At 29.7% G+C, this 21,808-nt stretch overlaps 3 protein-coding genes across 3 annotated transcripts; all 3 read left to right on the forward strand.

The window, feature by feature from the left end:
- Positions 1-385: 385 nt before the first annotated feature.
- On the forward strand, positions 386-5,231 carry OCT59_013693 (uncharacterized protein; the record flags this gene model as incomplete). Its single annotated transcript, XM_025310217.2, has 5 exons — positions 386-431; positions 520-1,799; positions 1,878-2,513; positions 2,595-2,752; positions 2,828-5,231. 5 exons carry the CDS (start codon positions 386-388, stop codon positions 4,950-4,952), a joined length of 4,245 nt encoding a protein of 1,414 aa, XP_025184636.1. The 3' UTR covers positions 4,953-5,231.
- A 3,663-nt stretch (positions 5,232-8,894) lies between these two features.
- Positions 8,895-10,955, forward strand: OCT59_013694 (uncharacterized protein; the record flags this gene model as incomplete). The annotated part of the gene is made up of 9 exons (XM_025314645.2): positions 8,895-8,943; positions 9,010-9,041; positions 9,112-9,205; positions 9,304-9,389; positions 9,473-9,495; positions 9,570-9,667; positions 9,752-9,826; positions 9,900-10,259; positions 10,327-10,955. The coding sequence occupies 9 exons, from the start codon at positions 8,895-8,897 to the stop codon at positions 10,953-10,955; spliced, it is 1,446 nt and encodes a 481-aa protein (XP_025184635.1).
- A 3,836-nt stretch (positions 10,956-14,791) lies between these two features.
- OCT59_013695 (uncharacterized protein) lies at positions 14,792-15,121 on the forward strand (the record flags this gene model as incomplete). Its single annotated transcript, XM_066141675.1, has 1 exon — positions 14,792-15,121. The coding sequence occupies one exon, from the start codon at positions 14,792-14,794 to the stop codon at positions 15,119-15,121; it is 330 nt and encodes a 109-aa protein (XP_066001789.1).
- Between the last annotated feature and the right edge of the window lie 6,687 nt (positions 15,122-21,808).

The following is a 21,808-nucleotide window of genomic DNA, read 5'->3' on the forward strand; positions in this document are numbered from 1 at the left end:
ATCAGGTTTCCCTTTTGTTTGCCCAAATTTAGTTACAACGATCACGCAAACGATTATCATCGCATATCTACTTAAAAAAATCAAATGAGTTTCTTTAATTTGATATCATTTTATTCTTTGAATCACCAGAGAATATAAATGAATGAAAGTAAAATTTGTCTATATCAAGTAAAAAAAATGAGTTTAAAACTTAAATTGGAAAATCTTGATAAGAAGCAGATATGTTTACAAACATAACCAGGTAAATTAGAACAAAATTTTTTAACTTTTTTTTTTCAAACAACTTAATTATTGAGTTCGATAAAAAATTCATTTTATTTTATTGTTGTTTTTTAAAAAAAAAATAGTTAAATTTTAAAACTGGCGAAGTTTATGAATATCAATTATGGGAGCAAAAGTCGGAAAATTATTAGTTGCTGTTAGTTGCATTGGTATGTAACGCTAAAATTGCTTATTGCTTTCAATGTTTATTATTTTTTAATGAAATTTATTATACTTTTATTAATTTTCTTATTTTAGTTGGCGGTTTGGTTATAATTCCGTTCATCACCGTTCCTACACATAAAAACGTGTTAACAATTGGTAATTCTATCTTTATTGGAGCTGGTGCTGCTGAAATTTTTGCTTGTCTCTTTGGAAAACAGTCATGGGGTGAATTCTGGAAAAAACTGGGTATATGGGCATTAATTGGTTTCATTACAACTTGTGCAAGCTTCATCGCCATTAATTGCGTAAAGCAGCTCAATCTAGTTGCTACTCGATTAGAGAATCACTTTTCGAATGCCTCAAAACATGACATTTCAGCCTTATTAAGTGCCGGTTCAGCAATTTTCAGCACAGGTGTCACAAATTTAATTGAAGGGGGACCAATTGTAGCTTCAGCATTCTTTGGTGGTCTATTAACCTATGGAATATTATATGGATCTGGAAATTTTTATGAGAAAACTATCGGATATATAAAAAAATTGTGTCAGATAACCATAAAACACAAGAATAAAGTCGCTCTCTATAATATTACCAATTTTCTCGAGTTTACCCCAATTGAAACCAAACTTTATAAAGGTTCTGATGGTGAAAATAGTACTATGCCGAGTACTCAAACTGCTAATGTTGTCGACGTCTTGGAATCACGTTCTTGGAACGAAGGAGCAAGAATTTATTCTACGAGAGATTCTATTGAAACTTTTAGATCTCAATCTGAAAGATATAATTATCCCAAAATTACCTCTGAATTTGGTGACGAGGTTGACTCTACTTTAACGAACACAACAGTTCCTGAATATGTGTATTCTTACGCTTATTCAGATACCAATATGTCAATCGCTTCTTCTTCATCAAATGCTCCTTTGATTAATCACACCCGAGCTACAAATGAAAATTTTCTTTCTCCTCAGTCCAATTGGTCTGTTATGAGTAGCCAAAATAATCAAGACACGATTATGACCAACGAGTTTAATCAATCTAATCAATCTGAAAAGAACACACGTTTATCGGTCAAACTCCACCCAATAATATGCTGGAATATGGATGAACAAAAATATTTCTTTTCCAATCCGAGTTTATTTTCAACTTTTTCTAATAATGTCAAAGTTGTGGGATTCATCGGAACAAAAAAGTCTGGGCGTACTACAGCCATTCACAGCCTCTTATTTGAATTGGGATATTACCTAACTGAAGAACAACTAGCAAAATCTTTATTGCCAGTCGGTGTGATGATGTACGTTCTAAAAGAACATGATTTGATACTTCTGGATTGTTGTGATATTGCAGATTCTGTTACAGCTAAAGCTGGTAATCTTGTAAGGATAATTTAACCCTTTTGTATATTATTTCAATTTTAAGATATTCCTTAATAACTGACGTGTTCTTTTTGATAGCTCTCAGGGTATCTACTTGAATTCTTTACTTACATGGCTTCCAGTCATCTGGTTATTCATACTGCAATTCCTCAAGAAACAGAAAGTGATCAGTCCATGTTTTCGGAACAACTTACTAGTTATATTCATTCTAAAGCCAAGTTACTGTTACTATGGGCCAGCACAATTCAAACGCGTGGACCATCAATGCTTACAGTTTTAGTGCGCGGCTCTAAACAACAATGTGAAACGTTAGATATATCCAGAATCAATTTGTTTTCTTCTCAGACCAATATAATGAATCCTAATAATGATGATAAAATTATATTCACTCGAGGATTTCAAAACTCGAAAGCATTTGCCTGGCAATATATTCCCGAAGAAATTATTACCGCACGCACTCTTACAAATGACAATTTTGCAGTTTTTTCAACAATTTTAAAACGTATTAAAGATGAAACTGAACTTCACGGACTTTCTTTCTCTAATGGAATTCAAATGAATTGGCAGTACCTCTTTACTAAAATCATGTCAAATAGCATCCTTTCACAAAGCGTCTCTGACCTTATCAATTATGATATAGTTCAAGTTGATGATGAAAAAACGGGTGGTTTGATTCAAGAATATATTAACTCAGTAAATAGGCTCGTTGAAAACGTAAGAACAAATATAAAAGTATTTCATTACTTCATTGAAATGTTTTATACATAATATAACTTCTTATTAATTTTAATTTAGTCTGCAATTCAAGGTTCAGTATTGGCGACCAAATATAAAACGTTATGTGAAGATTTTAAGAGGCGAATGGATATTGAAAAGAACAAGCCTGATGATGAAAAAGATCCTATTATTGGCCTCAAAATAAATATTGAAATTGCAAAATGTCTTCTTGAAAGGTAATGAGGGTAATCAAATTTTTTTTTTAAGTCGCTAATATTAGCAAAACATTCTAAATATTGTGTCTTGATTAGTTCGATATCAGAAACTGATTTACAAACAAAAGACAATTTGATTTCTTGGGGACTTCATGGTTTAACATTGATTCAGAATCGTTCATTAAAGATCTATGAACACACATGGATAAAGCTTTGTATCAAGACGTATAATATACTCGATCTCCTGAACACGCCTATTTATAATACCTATTGGCACTGCTGGAATTTTCTGTCATTCGTCAGCTCTTGTGGTTTCAAATTAGAACTTCTTAAGTGGCAAATATTGGAACGTGCATTGTACTGCCTTAAAACATCATCCAACAGACCTCGATTTCATTTTCATGTTCTCAATTGTTTTCTCAACTTTGTTGAGACTGAACCCTATCTTCCAGTGAGAATTTGCCTCCCACCTAGTGATGAGAACAACCAAACTTCATTAAATGAGGATCAATATTACCGACTTGAACGGACAGTTTATTACGGAATTACCGAATACTCAAAAAAGTGCGTTCGCGAAGCTGCAGAGCAACAACAGTCAACGAACATGGAAAAATATTTAGAGGAGATTAAGGATATTGTTAGCAAACAATTCAAAGTCTTGTCAAATTACATGTCACTTTCATCAGTAACGCCAGAATCTTTCTCAGCCCTAGATGAGCATCAACAATTTACTATTGTTGGTACTGCTTTAGCACGCTTGAACACCGATATTGCTTTTTATATCTCTAAGCATATCTTTGGCGGTGATAAATTAATTGATCTCTTTTTCCCAGATTCTCCTATTGAGGTATTACAGGACTACCATGAAACAGTTCGTGATTGCAGATGGTTGTTTTTACAACGAATTGCCAGCCTTCAAGATGATGAATGCACTCGCAACCTAATTGAAAGTACTCTTCACCGGGTTGTTAATTTTTTAAAAAAATTTCCACGCAATGAAGCATCAGATTCATACGCAATTCTCTACGTAAATACCTTAGTTTTTGCTGAATGTATCATGCAAAAACGCCGACGAACTGCGGAACAAAGGAAAAAGGAAACCTTACCATCCAGACAACAAATGACCATGAGTGACTTCAATATAAAGAAAAGAAAGGTTGAAGATGAAGGAGATTTTGGTGTGGTCCGTATGGCATTACTCTCACAGAAATGTCTCAAACCTGTCTTAAAAGAACTTTTGCGTGGTCTGAAATCTCAAGATTTTCAGACCTACCTTAAATCAAACAAAGTCCGACGTTATGCATTATATATCGACAACTTATTGTTTGCTCCACATAATTCTCATATTTTTGCTTTATCTTTAGATGAGATTTCCATTAATGATCGAAACTTGCTTCGAGTAATGGTCTTTCAAGCGATAGATATTTGCATAAAAGCTTTCTGGAAACGTCATTTAGGAAAGGAGGAACTTGCTGCTGCAACAACTCAATTATCAATTATTCATAATACACGAGCACTTATAAGATTGTTGAATCGAATTTATTGGATGATAGCCAAAAATAAGGAATTTGAAAGTATCAGAGGTCCCTCTATTATTTTTGGTTCACAAGATTACATAACATCTGGTTCTATTCATTCGCTTATTTCCTCTGATAACACACTTTCCTCAGAAATTCTGGCAGACGATATGATTCAACGTATTGGCCCTAAAAATTGGCTAAACCTTGTAACCCTAACTTCCATTCCACATATCTTATCTTATAATATTTCCAAAATTGATCCCGATAATTCCTTAAACCTTCTTGAGACTGTACTTGATGTGAAAAGTGATGCATTAATTCTTCTTTGGAATCTTGCGGAATGTAGTGATGTCTCACTCAAAGGATCAAAAAATGTTATGACCACCAATAATTTCCGACCGACGAATGTGGTTTGCGAATTCTCTGACGCATCATCCTTTGATGAGAATGGAATTAACAGGGTTAAATTTCTTGTTGATCGTGTTGTTAGTAAGGTAGATAGTAATAATATAGTTGACGTTTCTGAAATTACCAATCAAGAATTGCATAATCGACTCGAATCTGGAAAGACGCGAGCTATTAAGTTGAAAAAGCAGGCAGAAATCTCCGAGAATATTGAAAAACAAATGGAAGAACAAAGATTAAAACCCAATATTCAAGCAATGACAGAGGCTAGATTAAAGAGATTTAGTAATAATTAGTTTCTTGAGCACAATATTAGTTAATTTCATTTTTTTATGAATTAAAATAATTACGTCATTAATTTGTTTTATGTAATCTGGCAAATTTCACAAAATATATGGACGGATATTACAAAAATTACAGTCGGTAGAAATTTTTCATAATTGAAGTTGCGCCACATGATCGGCATAATTTAATATGAATAAAAATTGTATTTTTTTTTAAAAAAATGAAATGGATCAACATATTTTTTTATTGCTACGATAAGACATTATAATAAAAGATGAATTATGAAATTCACATATACTAGATGATGTTCTATAATAATAAATTAAAGTTTAATATACGTGATTTTCACAAATTAATTTTTTTTCCCATAAATTAATTTCCGCTACTTCCGCAACAACAAATCTGCACGCCTTCGAAGTTTGCTTCGACACTGAAAGGGATAGCTCGACATTTAACGACCGATATTTACGACGGCCAATTATTAAAAACATCGAAGAAATCATATCACAATTTGTGATACGAAACTTGGCCTAATGCTGAACCTGGAATGGTTCCAACCTTACGAAATTTTCGTTGTGTTATTATATAATAATACGCTGTAAATGATTATAGTGGAAACAGAAGCAGTAATAATTTAGAAGTAAAAGTAAATTACTAAGAGAAAGATAAAGTACAAGTGACTACTTTTGCTTTTCTCACTATTATTAATTTTACCTATAGAAAGTAGATATTTAATTATAAACAAGTTTTGAAGTCCATTGATTCAACTGTCAAACATTTCAGTCATTGATTGAACGAATCCCTTTGCAAATATCGGGAAAAGCACGGTCTGAATAACATACAAGAATACATGTAGCATTGCTTTTATATCGTTCATGGCTGGAACATGATTTTCATATTCTTAATTGATGAATATGATTTGGAATTTGATGATGAAACAACACTCAACCTCACCTTTGAAAAATATGGGTGTCGGATTACGGAAGACCTTTAAGAAGAAATGCTTGGCATAATATTTTTATCAGTTGATGAACACAGTAATTGACGCGGTGAATAATCGACCACCGGCATGATCAGAGATGTATTCAAGACGAGAAAGACGAAATCGACAAGAGAATACACTCGACGATGTTCCCCCGTACATTACTGACGATGAAGGCACATCATGAAGATTACGTAAAACTTACATGAACATAAATGAACATATGATCTGAATTACTGAGAACAACGGGTTTTTCCTAACGTAGCTGGGTATAGATACTCTTGATTTTGGAAGGTTGGGCTACGGTAAATCATTTGTGAATCACGATTTCTATAGCAAAATTCATAAAATGTAACCAAGAACATCAAAAGCAGGATGAGTAACATCAGCACCCATCTTAAAATCTTAAAATTTTAATCTAAATACTTTTTAAAATATTTTGTTATAATAAATTCATGCACAATATGCTTAATTTGCATGTTATGCGCTGACTATCAACAAGGAAATCTTTAGCGCGGCAGAAGGTAGTACCTGTTGGAACTGATGTATGTTCTAGATCAGTTTTTTTTGTATGAGACAACACAAGGATATAGATTTTAAGGCAATTAGATGAGACAAACTTCATAACCAAATAGTTAACCTTTCTAAAATCCTTAAATATCAATAGTGATATATAACAACATTACAACTTTTAAGATTAGAATTAGGGTGTCCATCTAATAATATCTAATTATAAGATTGGTAATTATGATGATAACTGAAAGGCTACATATGTAGGGTTCGACGTGGCGAACTGATGGAGGTTCCAGATAATGCAAAAAATTTTCATTCTGGAGATTCTTTCTTCTTCTTATAATATTATACCTTCTTCTTCTGATTCTTCATTCATTTCAAATTTAAACAAACTTTTTATAGAACTTATTTTGCCTGATAGTTTACACAATGATTTAATTGATAGTCCTGAATATGAAAGTCAAAGGGTTAGAATTTGTTACATATCATAAGAATAGTGTAAATAATGTAACACAGTTTCATTAGTTTCATTTCTACTAAAGTGATATCGAAATACAAATTAATAAATTTTTAGATACGAAATTGATCTTTAATTAACTATTATAAATCAAAAGTTTCAGAAATTAATCTTTGGCAAAAGAATGAAAAATGAAATGATCCCTAAATTAAATATACTACACTTTAAAAGTTTTGATAATATTAAATTTTTTTTTACAATTTTGTGTCAGTATTACAAATTGTAAAATCTGTGCCAAATGCCAATATTACAAATTGGTAAAACTTAAAATTAAAGAAAAATTTGTGGATATTCTTTCCATTTTTGCTTTTTAGCAGTACTCTTCTATGCGGTGAATCAGCAATACAGGATTTTCTCCTTTTTTTTTCGTTTTTTTTCTGGACCGTCTTTGATCGGGTCGATATCTATCTTTAATCTTGTTCGATTTCGTGTGTGCTTTCGTCAAATGTAAGCTTTATTTTCGGGTGTAATTTTTGGTAATTGATCAGTATATCCTCATTGATCCGTAAACAAGCTTTAACTAAACTAGATCGCAGTCGTAATTGTTTTCGAGCTTAAGCGCTCAGAAGGATGTCCCTTTGACATCTATAATATCTTCATATTTAAGGTAAAAATTTTTTCGACTATTTCAACACTTTTTTTTGTCATTTTAAAGCGAATTGCCATGAAGTTCAAAGTAATAAAGGCAATTAAGACCTAATATTGGACACATGAAAATTCATAGCTATAAAATAGAGAGAATTACCAAATGAATATGTCATATTAAAATTCTTAAATGGTAATAATTAAGTTTGAATACATACTATCTCTTTTTAAACTGTATTTCTTTCCAGTTAAATAATCCTTAAAAAATTTCTTCAGCCCAAGTCCTTGAATTCCATCGTTTACGTAATTCCATCTTATCATGATCCTCGAGTTTTAAGAATTATACTATTTCTTCACGAATAATATAATGTAATTCTTAAAAGTCTTCCCTTTTAAATTCCAAATCCGTTGTCCCAAAATTGTGGTTCAGCATCGCAAGATGAGATTTTGGACAAGAAATCATATATGTTGGGAAATTGATGAACTTCTCCCCATATGTAAACTCTTTCTCAGTCTCTCTTAAGATAAAAGATTCGTATTATATCGATATTATGATATTTTGGAAATGATATTTTGGAATTCCGCACGAGATCGCTCAACAAAGGTCCATTTTGCCGAAAGTATGAGGTTGAAAAGTTTAAATACGTCTTCTGAATTTCAATACAAATATTATGAGTAATATGTATTAAATGTAAAATCTTCTGATCCTTCCCAAATTTTTATTGTAATATATTTGAAAGTAATTATTTGACCAATTATTGCTGGTGTACGTAACTAGATCTTGTATAATTATTTCTAATTATGAATTAAAATTATAAAGATATTTTAAAATAATCCATTTTCTTCTTTTCTCCGTTCCTTTGATGATGATCTAAAAAAAATACTAATTTTTTTTATTCATTATATTCATCTGAATTTTCAAGGATTTTTACGGTGATGAAAATTGGAGAAGACGAGGTCCATTTTGTATTAAAGACGCGGTGTAATGGTGCAAAACTTATTTGTTATTGCTTCAAGGAAAAGCAATTAATTTGAGTCACTCATTTTAAACAGCCGGTTATAAATTGTGGCGAGGGTTCAAAAATTCCGAAGCATTCTTACAAATAAATATAACGTGGTCAGCATTATTTTTACGATAATATAATTATATTCTATGTTAAATTTATTTTGGGTTTTAAGAAATTCGTGCCTAACGTTTGTATTACCGGGAATTTTATCATGTGATTAAATAAAGATTTCCCTTTTATGTAATACAGAATTTTAGTATTTCTGATTTATATAATTTATATATATAGCGAATTAATTTTTTCACAAAAATATTTAATTTAATAATTTCGTTGTTTCGAGATCGAAAAAATGGTCAAAAAGAAGAGTGGAAGGATACTTAACCCCGCGGACGCTCATCGTAAGTTATTAATATTCTTTCGATATTTATGATTTCATTACCAATTAATTTGTTTTCAAATATTAGGCAAAGCGATGCGGCAGAAGGAAATCAAAAAGGTTTGTAATAATTGTAATATGTTAATTTGTTAATTAATTGTATAACCAACAATTTTATTTACTTATACAGAATAAGGCCGAAAGAAAACGAGTTAGAACACTTGTAATGGTACATAAAGATACATCAAAACTTGAAGAAGAGATAGTCCGATACAAAGCGCTCGGTTTGTTATCTTAAAATTTATTCTTTATTGGTATATTTTTAGTTTTCTTTTTAAGAACAAAGGATGATTTCTAACAAACTAATTGATTTTTTTTTTAGACAGAGAAAAGAGATTGGATAAAAATGGAAAAGCTAAATTAAAAGATTTAGAAGATAAATTTAAAAAGATATTAGAGACTAAAAAGGTAGCTTATTATTGGAATCATTTTTTTTTTTCCTGAATTAATTTGTTGAATATTTACAATTAAAATCATCTCTAATAATTTAGGCTCATGGAGTAAATTTACAAAAGTACGAATTGTTTTTTGTGATCATATTTAATTCTTTGTTAAAATATTAAATCAATTTTATAATAACAATTTTAGAGAGAAAGAGAAGCCTACAACGAAAGAACATGTTCCCGTATATTTTCACCCAACCTTAAATCCTTCTGGATTACCGCCACCCGGTGTTGGTGTCAAATGTAATTTATATAATTTATATATAAGTTCACTTATGATTATGTTTATTATAATTAGTCATTTACTCATTATGACATTTATTTTAGCTGAGGAAGAGAAAGAAGATTCTTCCGAGGCAGACGATAGTGGAAGTGGAGATTCTGATAATGATTCTGAAGCTGGTGTGTATTCTTTTATTATTGATTTATTATTATTATTATTATTTAACCGATCTAATTAACGAATTTACGTCAGAAGATAAACAGGAATCAGATGATGATATCCCATTACCTCCAGGTGCTCCACCCGCAAAAGAATCTGATGACGAATTACCTGAACTACCTCCGGGTCCACCCCCTAAAAAAGAAGAATCTGATGATGATGAATTACCAGATTTACCTCCTGGTCCACCACCAAATTCTAACATATCATCATATTCACATTCTTCAGCTATGGCGAGGCCATCCCCGTCTCATCCACCATTCGGATTCAATCATCAAGGCTCACCATTTCCCCCACCACCCGGTACCTTTGTATTTAATAGTCCTTTAGCGTCACAGAGCCAAAGACAAAATGTAAGACCACCACCTCCTCCAGCATTTGTATCTGGTATAGGTAAGTCAAAGTATTTATTATATTATATGGGAGAAATGTAAAATAATCTAATATTTTAACCCGTTAGGTCCGAATCCGTTCTCATCGCCGCCACCAGCGCCAATGCATTCATTACAAAGTCAAGGTTATCCTGTGAGACCTATGGATATACCGCATCCTAGACCTCCACCCTTTAGTTCACAAGTTTCTCATTACGGACCACCACCTCAGATACCAAATAGTAATAACAACATATCTTCACGAACATTTTCACATCAATCAATATCAAACAATACGAAAACTATTAATAGTCAGTATAATAAAGCTGCAGCAAATGCTGCGACTGCTACACCAGTTATACAGGCTGCACCTCAAGTTAGAAATCTTCAAAAGGAATTGACAACTCTCGTACCAACTGCTTTACTAAGGAAGAAGGCGGCCGCTAGTAAACCTAAAGTAGCAAGACCTATTGTCAACGCAGCACCCAATATTGATGATGGTTTAATAGATGAATTGTCAACTATTACACCTACTAAAAGATCTGCTTCTACTGCAATACCTTTATTACAAGATCAACAAAAATCATCAGAAGTAGATTCTTCACAATTAAAAGGAGGAATTACATCAAGTAGTGCACCTTCACCTGCAAAGAAAGCAAAGAAAAAGAAAGCCGATGAATATGAGAAATTTATGGCGGAGATGCAAGATTTATTGTAAATTGATTGTGTCTGATTTTTTTTTTTGTGAATTAATAAAAGGATATAATAATGAATTATGGTTGAAGATCATTAAAAAATAGTATCACGTGATTCATCGTGTGTATTTTGCAAAACGTTCTCTATATTCTCTATATTGCTCTTTTAACCTTTTAGCTACAAGTTTACTTATTATTTAAATAAAACCTTCTTTAACAAATCTCGGCGGTAGTTTTATTAGAAACATCGCGTTGCGTCATCAAAAAAAAATTATGGATAATACCTGTATATAACTCCCGATTGAATTCTTGCAATTTTTGGCCACCAAGAGTGTCATCATGAGTGAGATATAATCTTTCTGCTAAGTGCTAACTGGTAGAGACTAGGGAGCCAGAGAGTTCCTATTAGTTTACCAGTTTCTGATCAGCTTGGGTGCTAAGTTATTATGTTTCAATTTTAGCCAGTTTGTGCTAAAGACTTCAAATACATACCATTAAAATGTAATACATGTTTCCATTTTATAGCCCAAAATTGTATAGCCAGTTTGTGTTAATGAAGGTAAAAAATTGTATCTGAGACTTTTACCATTATTTTTATACCACCTTTAAGTATATATTTAGAATGATAGGGGCTTCTTCCATTATTTTATATAAAAATTATACCTTCAGATGTGTCATTTTTTTTATACCAGGAAAATAAGGAATATTTCAATAATGCTCAATAATGTATATGGTATTACTGACATTAATCCGTTACTTGAAGATGATGATGGGAAGTCTGTTTTGTTTTTAGATAGCTTGGTATTCTTTTTGAATGGTGCAAACTTACACAAGACATGTATATTTTAGATATTAATGAAATAGAAGGTTTTGCAAACATTCTTTACCATCCAGAAAAGAAGTGTATTATAGTAAAAGTAAAATAACTGCATTTTTATATATATAAAGCTTCTTCTTTCTTTTTAACTATGTTTTGTAATAAAGCTTACATCTTTTATTTTTTGTCTTGAATAAGTTTTAATTTACCTGTTAGATTAGAAATATGGGTGCTTTGCAGTAGAAAGTGATGAAACTACTAAAAAAAATAAAAAATGAGTTAATATAAAATCTGAACAAATTATAGCATTTAGAATATTTTTGGTACATAAAAGAAAATTTGAATTTTTTTAGTAGTTTTGTTTTTTTCTACTGCAAAGCGTTCATATAGCCTATATGATAGTTATATATATATTTTTTGCTATATATAAGAAGATTTCTTTACACTTTGGATTTTAAATGTAATATAAAAATTATTATAATAAATAAAAAACAAACATATTATAATGCATAAAAAATGAAACCCAATTTAGTTAGACAAACTTTATTATACAGTCAACTCTCTTTATAGTCACACATTTGGGACAGTCCATATTTGGTGATTATAAAGAGATGTGACTATATAAAAAATTTCTTATATTTGTATATCATAATTCCGGCCAAAAATTAACATAATTTTGGCCAGAATTATACTTAAAACTTTATTGTATCGTAACTTCGCCAATATTAATCGTAGAGAAATGATCTTACCGCCATTCGATTCGTCTTGATGAGACGGTTCTAATGGTATAAAATAAGTCGAAATCCAATCACTAGATTAATTTCCGAAATTAAAAAAATATTAATGGTTTTTGTGTAATAACTCTGCCAATATTGATCCTAGAAAGACGATCTTACTACCATTCGATTCGTCTTGATGAGACGAATCTAATGGTATAAGATACATCGAAATCCAATCACTAGATCAATTTCCGAAATTAAAAAATATTAAATGGTTTTTAAGTAATAACTCCGTCAATATTGATCACAGAGAGATGAGCTTACCACCATTCGATTCGTCTCGATGAGGTGATTCCAACGAGCTATAAATCGTCTTTTTACAATCACTAGGTACCGAGAAATCTAGCAAAATGTTAAATGGCGCAGTAAACGTAAATCAAGAAATATTATAATGCCGATGTTTAACATTTTGTTGAATAACTCGTCAGCCAGTTATCGGAAAAGGATAAAACTACCACCATTCGATTCGTCTCAGTGAGACGATTCTAACAAGCTATGATACATCTTTGTACGATTATTAGATGCCAAGTTATTTAATATATTCTTTATATAACTGTGATTATAAACGGTTCTTTTTAATATAAGATTTTTGAAGATAGGTGTGATAGTGACTATAGATAGATTGTGACTATATAGGATAGTTTTTAATAATAAAGTGTTTTGAACATTCAACTGGTGTGACTATATAGTAGAATGTGACTATAACGGGAGTGACTATAGAGGGAGTTGACTGTATTAAGAAAAAATAGAGTTTCTGATGAATGATAATTTTTATGTAAAATATTCAAAAGCTTGTTAATATATATAAAAAGATATGAATTTCTATTACTAGTATATGATTTATTAACCATTTATATTCTAGTTGGAATTCATAGTAACTATGATTATTCTTAATCTTTTCAACCAATTCTGATAAGCTTGGCAATTTGCATATAATAATATTATTTTTTCAAGTAAATTGATATTATTTGAAATTTTATTAGGATATTTAATCTGAACTAACATAAAAATATCTAAGTATTCATCTTTTGATCTCCATATAGTTTTCAGTATTCACTTTGATATCTTTTAAATCACATCTCCATTAGTTTTCAAGGAAACAGATGTTGATTGTTTCTTTTTTAGATTAAAATTAATTGTTTTTTTCTTTTTTAATAGGAGCTGAAATTATTATACCTAGTGATACCTGGCTAAACTCTTTTTACCAAAAATTTTGGTTTTGTTACCAACCAGTTTCGGTTTCGTCATTGACTAAACTATATAGTAATAATTTTTAAATTTAAATTTTAATTATATAAAATTATAGTTTTATTATAAAAATATATGAAATTATATTATATATATAATAGTTTTATAAATTCCTTTAAAAAATATTATATTTTAATATAAATTTATTATTATTTTTTTTTATAAGTAATTATTATAATTAAAAATCCATGGAAATCTATAAAAAATCCATGGAAATACTATGGAATATTGAATTTTGGCATTTTGTTTTTTAATTTTAAATGTCTAAACTATTTCAATTTAGTCAAATGACTAAATATTTCAGTTTCGCCCAGAATCTCTAATTATACCAAACACAATAATTATAATTTTTTCCTAGTTCATCAACTTCCAAGAGACATTGATCATTACTGAATGACTTTTGCAACTGCTTATTATTATTATCTATTGATAAATTTGTTTGAAATATCAAAAAAAAATTTTATCTGACTCAGAAATATGAATTTTATTTTTCTTATCTTGAGATTTTTCTTTGGAAAAAAGAAGTTAATCATATAAAGATAATTGAAAGTATTTTATAAAGTAATTATCATAATTATAGTTCCATTCACTTTTGCATTTATTGATTGTAAATTGGAGCTGTTGAAAACTTGATTGTTTTTGATATATTTTAAAGAATAGGTATCAATATTTGGAAAAAACTCTCCTCGTTAGTATTTCCTGTGTTGCTAAGTCAGAATATTTATCTGGACTTAATAACTTGAAAGTATTCCCAATGCATAACAAAAAGTTTGTGGATTATTTCAGATTTACTGAAAATGAAATCTTTATTCTCCTTCAATATAACGATAAAGACAACCAGTTGGATGATGTTATTAGGCAATAGTATTATGGATATAAGGCTGGAAATGAAATTCATTTGTACAATTTCTGGTCAATCAATTCTTATTTGGATGAGGAAACTTTAAAGGCATAATGGATAGATACAAATAAGCCTTGCGTTAGATTTGGAATTGTTTAATAATATTGTTGTAATATGGTTGAAATCATAACAGAAGGTACCGTAACTATTAAAAAATTACTTTGGCACTCAACTGAAGACTTTAGAGAAAAGACATTAACATTACTTCAAAAAGGTACAATTGATGTAAAGATCTTGAAAGACATTGATTACAACACACTATCTCCTCATGCAAATAATGTAATATGGACTCTACTATACTACGGTGATTATTTTACCATAAACGAAAATGAAAATCTACGCATTCCAAATACAAAGGTTTTTACAAAATGGAAAGGATGGTTAAATAATAAAGTTTTATCTAATCCAGATTTAAATTTTTCATATGCATTTAAAAGCAACTGATTAGCAAAAATTAAAAAAAAGATGAAGTAATTGTCAAAAAACTTGGTATTTTTGTTTGAAAAGTTATTAAAGCCATTATTATAGCACAAAATATTTCCTTTAAGAATTTATATATACAATGCTGGAGATGCTTTTACAATGCAATCTCACAAAATTTGAGGAGGAACTTCCAACAATAATAAAGGAATTTCTTTCATATTTTGATATTACAGATAAAACAGTAGAAGCTAATTATCATTAGTTCATGGTTGGCATATTTTCACCAATGTGATATTATAATTATGAGTTAACGTCAAATAGAAAAGCTGGCAATAGACATTTTGATATCAGAATTATACCAATCACAGAAGATGTAATTTATCTGATATCGGCAATTTTGGAAATTAAAGTATGCAAAAAGAACAAAAATAGTGATGAATATGAATATGTTGATGAGTTATCCAGTGATGAAGAAATCAAATATGGAAATGAAAATGAAATAAAACGTGAGCTTCAGAAGAACTTGATTCCATTTACAACTTTTTTCAAGCTGATAGAATAGGAAAAAACTTATATATAAAAGTATAAAAGTAATTTATTTCTAATTGTAATTCTATTAAGGTTGTAATTTTATCTTATTTATCTTACTTATTTTATTTCTTTCAATTTGACAGTGGAGAAAAAGAGGATATATATGACAAATTGCAAAGTTTACTTAAAGAGCAACTTCCCAAATAGTAGTTTTAAGAAAAAGTAGCATGTGTTATATATAGTAATGAATACTATCCTGATGTTAGTTCATAGCAACAAAAAACTATCATATAAACAATAGAGATTTCCATTTAGGCCGCTCCAACAAATAGTTTCGTTTAACATCACATGACATGAAAAAAATAGAGGGGGGCGGGGGTAAAATTTTGTACATATTAAATTTTAAACACATATATAAAGTCACGTTATTTTATTAGATGTAATGATTGTAACGTTAAATTTGCGATATTGTATTACAATCGACCACTTGTATCAACACTTAATTTATATTATTAACATGTGAACAAATCGTATTTTCTTTTTCTTTTTTCTTTGTTCGATAAACTTTTCTTTTTCTTTCGTGTAGTATCAGTAAATAAAACTGCAGAACTGACGATACTTTTTTTGGAAATTATATACATCAAATGTTGTATTTGTTTGTAACAGCCTATGAAAATGGCATATCTTTAGTAAAATCAGCAGTGGTTGGTATTAAAGAGTCCGGAAATTTTGAAGATTTATTAAAAGAGGCACTTTCAAATGAACTTATTTTAGAAGATAAGCTGGTAAAAGTTGATCTTCAATGTAATGATTCTTCAGCTTGGCATCCTGTATTAAATGGCCTTACCGAAAATTTAGAAGCATGTTTTCAATTGAAGGCGCAGCATGTACGTTTTACAATATCTCATAGTATATCAATTCCCGATGAGTTATCTAATGAAGGATCTTCAGCATTTAATTTCATGATGACACAACAACGCCTAAAAAAACTTCCACCACTTTACAACTCCCAATTTCGTAATGATTTGCTCTATAATGATTTTTTAAAAATTTTGCAAGAAAGGAAACTGGGATGGCTGAATGATAATCATTTAACTATTGGGCATTCTTTTATCCGCAGAGTTACCGATTTAGTATGGTATTTAGATCCTCATCTTGGCAAATTAGAAAAACGCGGCTTGAAACTACCAAAAATTATAGCCAAACTTCCTGTATATGCTTCTGAAAGTCATTATAATCTCTATCATGATACTACGAAGCATAAAAAAATTGAAATATCACGAGAAAAACTTGAGTCATTTGTTAAAGCTTTAATTTTATCTATTCAACAACCTTGGACACGCCTATTACATTGGGAAGAAGTAATTAAAGATATTGATGATCTGATAAAAATAGCTCAAGAATATGCCAACTATCTTCAAGGGGTTAATAATAGAATGCGTACTATACATACGAGTCTGGTTCCTGTAAGAAATGGGCGGGATGATATTACAGTTGAGAATATTGAAGCTGTTGACTTATATCCATCTCAATATGAGTTTTTAGCACAGCTTCTTCGTGAATCCAATGATTATGATCTTCTAAATATAGATCATTTGCTTCCTCCCAAGCCACAAAATATATATCTCTTTTTTCAAAATATTTGTGCTGATGTATCCTTCACGCTATATCGTTATTATCATGGCAATTATCTCGGTACATTAAATTTTGTATGGAAAATTCCTTCTTTGGATAAATGTGACAAGACAAAAGAAGCAAAAAATATTTCTGCAGCATACGACCAAATCCCAATCTATTGTACAAGACAAATGCGAAAAAATGTGATAAATAAGGTTTTTTTCTTTTTTTTTTGTTTATATTTCAGTTAAAATATTTCTTTTGAAAATATTGAAAATACTAAATATACACCAACCTTTTTATAGTATTCTTTAATAGTTAAAGCATCACGCTCAATTCTGCAAGTACTTTATCAAGATTTAACAGGAGATGTATCAACACCAGATAATGAAATTAATAAGAAAACACATGAACGGATAAAATTGATGCTAGATACCCAAGATCCTGATATTATTATAGATCTTCGTAAGATTATTAATGAAAAAGGCACAAAATTTGATGTCTTTTGGAACGAAATGCAAGATTACTTTAATGAGGTAATGATTATTAATTTAAATACTATTTTTGTATTTATATCTTATATAATTTATATCAAGATCATCTCAAATTTTAAAAAGGTTACGCCTGCAGTGCATGATCGACGACATACCTCAACTTTATATATGCCAATTGCCATCTCAGTTAAGGATCTGGTGCAAATCATAATTGAACGATTAGAAAATAAATATGGCATCATACCAAATGATATTGAAATACCTTCAACTGAATGGGTGCGATTACAATTTTGGCCAAAAACAGAATTTTCAGAAAATCGGTATACAGGCAGGTTTCAAATTCGATATATGATTCAAGCTCGTCAAATACGCAAGTCTCATATTGATTCACATTACTGTTCTGCACTTTGGAGATATTTACGTGAATTTGCTATTAAATTTAAAGAGTATACAACATTAATTTGTGCTGGATTGATGACAAACATAAAGTTCCTATTGGAGAATCAGTTGCTACTTCAACAGGAGTGAGAAATAAATCAGCATTAACTACTATAGATGGAATACTTAATTCTTGTGATCATGATTTTACAAAATTATCTTTGACCCCTTCGGCATCTTTATTTGTTGACATTCCAAATAGTATATCAGATTCATTTTACCAGGGTCAAGTATATATAGCATATAAAGATACAATTTTTCAACCAAGTTCTGCTATACGACATGCAACAGAATTCTATAATAATTATTCTATTCAATATCAAGATAATATTAACAAACCTAAAATTTTACTTTTATATACTGATGGTGGTCCAGATCGCGATGCACGTATGGATCTGTTCAAATATCATTGATAGCCTTGTTTTTAAAAGGTAACTTTGATTTCTTAGCTGCTGTACGAACTGCCTCCTTACCACAGTTGGGCCAATCCAGCTGAACGTATAATGTCAATATTAAATCTTGCTTTGCAAGGTGTTGCTTTGAAGCGAGAAGATATGAGTGGATTATCAGAACAAGCTTTTGAAAAGCTTAAAACTTTATCTGAAATCCGTGAAGGAGCTAATTCTAATTCACATTTAAAAGAAGAGCTTATTAAATCAATTAAAATTACTCAAGAATTCCTTGAAAATCGTACTTCACGACTTTCTTTACATGATTTAAAATTCAAAATCGCTTCTCCTGCCATAGAAACTGAAATTGATTCTTTATTTGAGGTATTTTTTATATTAATATTTGCTTAAATTTATTTTTGTTAATCATTAATATTATAATAGTCTATATTAACAGCTGAAAGTCAGCTTACAATTAATGATACAACGCTAGTAGAATTAAGAAAATTTCATAAATTAAAGGAATTTATTGATACGCATTGTCAAATTAGACAATATTCATTTCAGGTATGTCAAATAGAGTAAAATGCACTTATATATATTCATTGTATTCGAAATTTATCACAAAACTCTAATTTCTGCAGATTAAGAAATGCAATAATAGTGAATGTACTATCTGTTTACCAGTTGAATTACCAATTGAAGTATTTGATGAATTGCATTTTTTGCCTGATCCTGAACCATCTATTGGTAAGAATTATACAACCTTTTTGCATAAAGTGCTCAAAATTCTAATTATGTTTTTGGGCATTTTTATTTTAGCTGATTCTAATCATTATAAGGATTTTCCAAGTATATATGGGACTCAAACATCTGAAAACTTTCGTCCAAGTAAAGCAGGACAACTAGAAGCTGATAATTTACCCCAGGGCATTTTCAATAATAATCGTGTTCGCGAATTCGTTGAATGTGATTTTTGTGGAAAAATTCGATGCATTTATAGTATGAGTGCTTTAAAAAAAGAGCAGATATCCACATTACAGCTCAAAATAAATGATAATGATTTTACTTGTGGAATTGAAGAATGGATGCCACCTTCACATGAGCTGAAAGGTATTGTTTTTATTCGTCAATCTCTTAGCTGTGATTCTCCAATTGAAAGTGGTTATTATTCAAATCGCCTAAAAAAACCTCCTATTTGTTATTATTGTGGTAAAAATAATTCATTGGTGGAGGCAACTGACGATTTACTTCATGGATATCAATCTGTATATCCACTTTGTTCTAATTGTCAACTTTCAGGTCATTCTTTTCATACTTGGGGTAAGAAAAAAGTTAGTGAATTAACAAGAAAAAGGAAAAGAGAATAATTTTTGTATTATATAATCTTTTAATAAATAATTTGTTAAGTAAAATGATTGTTATTTTATCTTTATTATCGTATTTTTATAAAATCACGTGATATACAAAATGTACATTTAAATCTGAATTTTTTGAAATAATGAGGGGGGGGTTGATGTTAAACGAGACTATTTGTTGGAACGGCCTTATTTATAACTGTTCGTCATCTCAAATATAGATCAAGATAAATATTAATTTAATGTAATTGGTTTTGTTTTTTAGTAATACATATATTAAAAACAATATTATAGGTGACGTATAACATAATTAGCAAGTGTTAGAAAAAATCTGGTCAAGCAAATGTTATTGTTGTAAAACCAAATTTATTATAATTGTCCTTTCTTATGGCAAGGAGCCTTATTATCAGAATTCAAACTCTGAATCTGATTCAAAAGAAGTTGGTATACCATTAAATTCTTATCTATCACTAGCATCATATATTGGATATTGGCCATCAAATGAGACATTTGATAGAATTTCTTGGTATGATATAGTATGAAATCAACATCTATCAATTGGATATGGTGTTTGTATATATTTCAATGATATTCTTAAATATTTAATAGAAGATGATAATGATTACGAAATCTGAGAGGCATTAGCACAGATAATAAAGAAAAGATATTACACTGGTATAAGAACTACAAAATTGGTTGATATTTTAAGTCTGAGTTATTAAGAATATTCTTATTGAAGTACTAATAAATTTTTGCACCTTATAACATTCTTTTTTTTTTACTATACCTACCAATTTATACATTAAAATTTACAATTTCTCGTTAAATGCTGAGAAAGAGAACATTACTGCTGGATCTGTTATTTACCAAGAATTGAAGACAATCCCTGAATATTTCAAAATAAGCTGAAAAGTATTACCAAGCAGGCTGTGGTATTTGTGAGAAATCAATATGAACAAGGTTCTTCATACTACCATACTACTCTTCTCAAAATTCTATCAAAGGTAAGATAGGATCCCACTTATTTATAATAAAGGTCACTGTAACTATAAGGTAAATCACTAAGAAAAAAATTTTGATGATTTTACTATAAATAGATAAATTATATCTAAAAAATAAAATGGTACATTTCATTATTATGATTTTTTTTCCTTTTAAATCAATTAACCAATAATATTAAGAATTAGAGTAAGATAAAATTACTAGTAAATTTGAAATTTTTTCCAGAGATCTTTATTAGAAGTAAGCGAATCCTGGTAAAATATAAAACTTTGAGTAAATAGAGAATTTATTTGAATGATGAATAATGCAGACAGTGATACCATTCTGAAAAAGAAAGCATAATAGACTAAATATCCTATTAGCCCACTCACAGGATTTTTTTCTCAGCAGTATGAAGGGTAGTTAGGCTATAAGTATATACTTAATTCAATGTAGTTATTTCAGTATCACATAAAGTCTTTATTTGAATATTAGAATAGCTAACCATATAAGAATAGAGCTTTATTTTAATCTGACAGCACATATACTTTTGAGGTACCTATTATAAAGGTACCATACTGTATTAAAATTATAAAATATAAACAACATAACTTTTTAATGCAAGATTAATAATAGTTATGAACTATTTATTTGTTTTCTATCACTGCATATTTTGTGTAAATATAACTGACAACTACTTTATATTATCCAGAATATTAGTTACTTAAATAAATGAAGAAGCTAATATTGAAATAATTAATAGTATAAAAAGTAGTAGTCTATAGCATAGCGAACATCCCTTATATTGTCACATTATTACCGATCATTCGCTGATCATTTATTAATCATCTTTTCAATATTGTCACATAAAAAAAATACTATCTGGTTAATATATAAAGC

Source organism: Rhizophagus irregularis, chromosome 21, assembly GCF_026210795.1.
Source record: "Rhizophagus irregularis chromosome 21, complete sequence".
NCBI lineage: Eukaryota > Fungi > Glomeromycota > Glomeromycetes > Glomerales > Glomeraceae > Rhizophagus > Rhizophagus irregularis.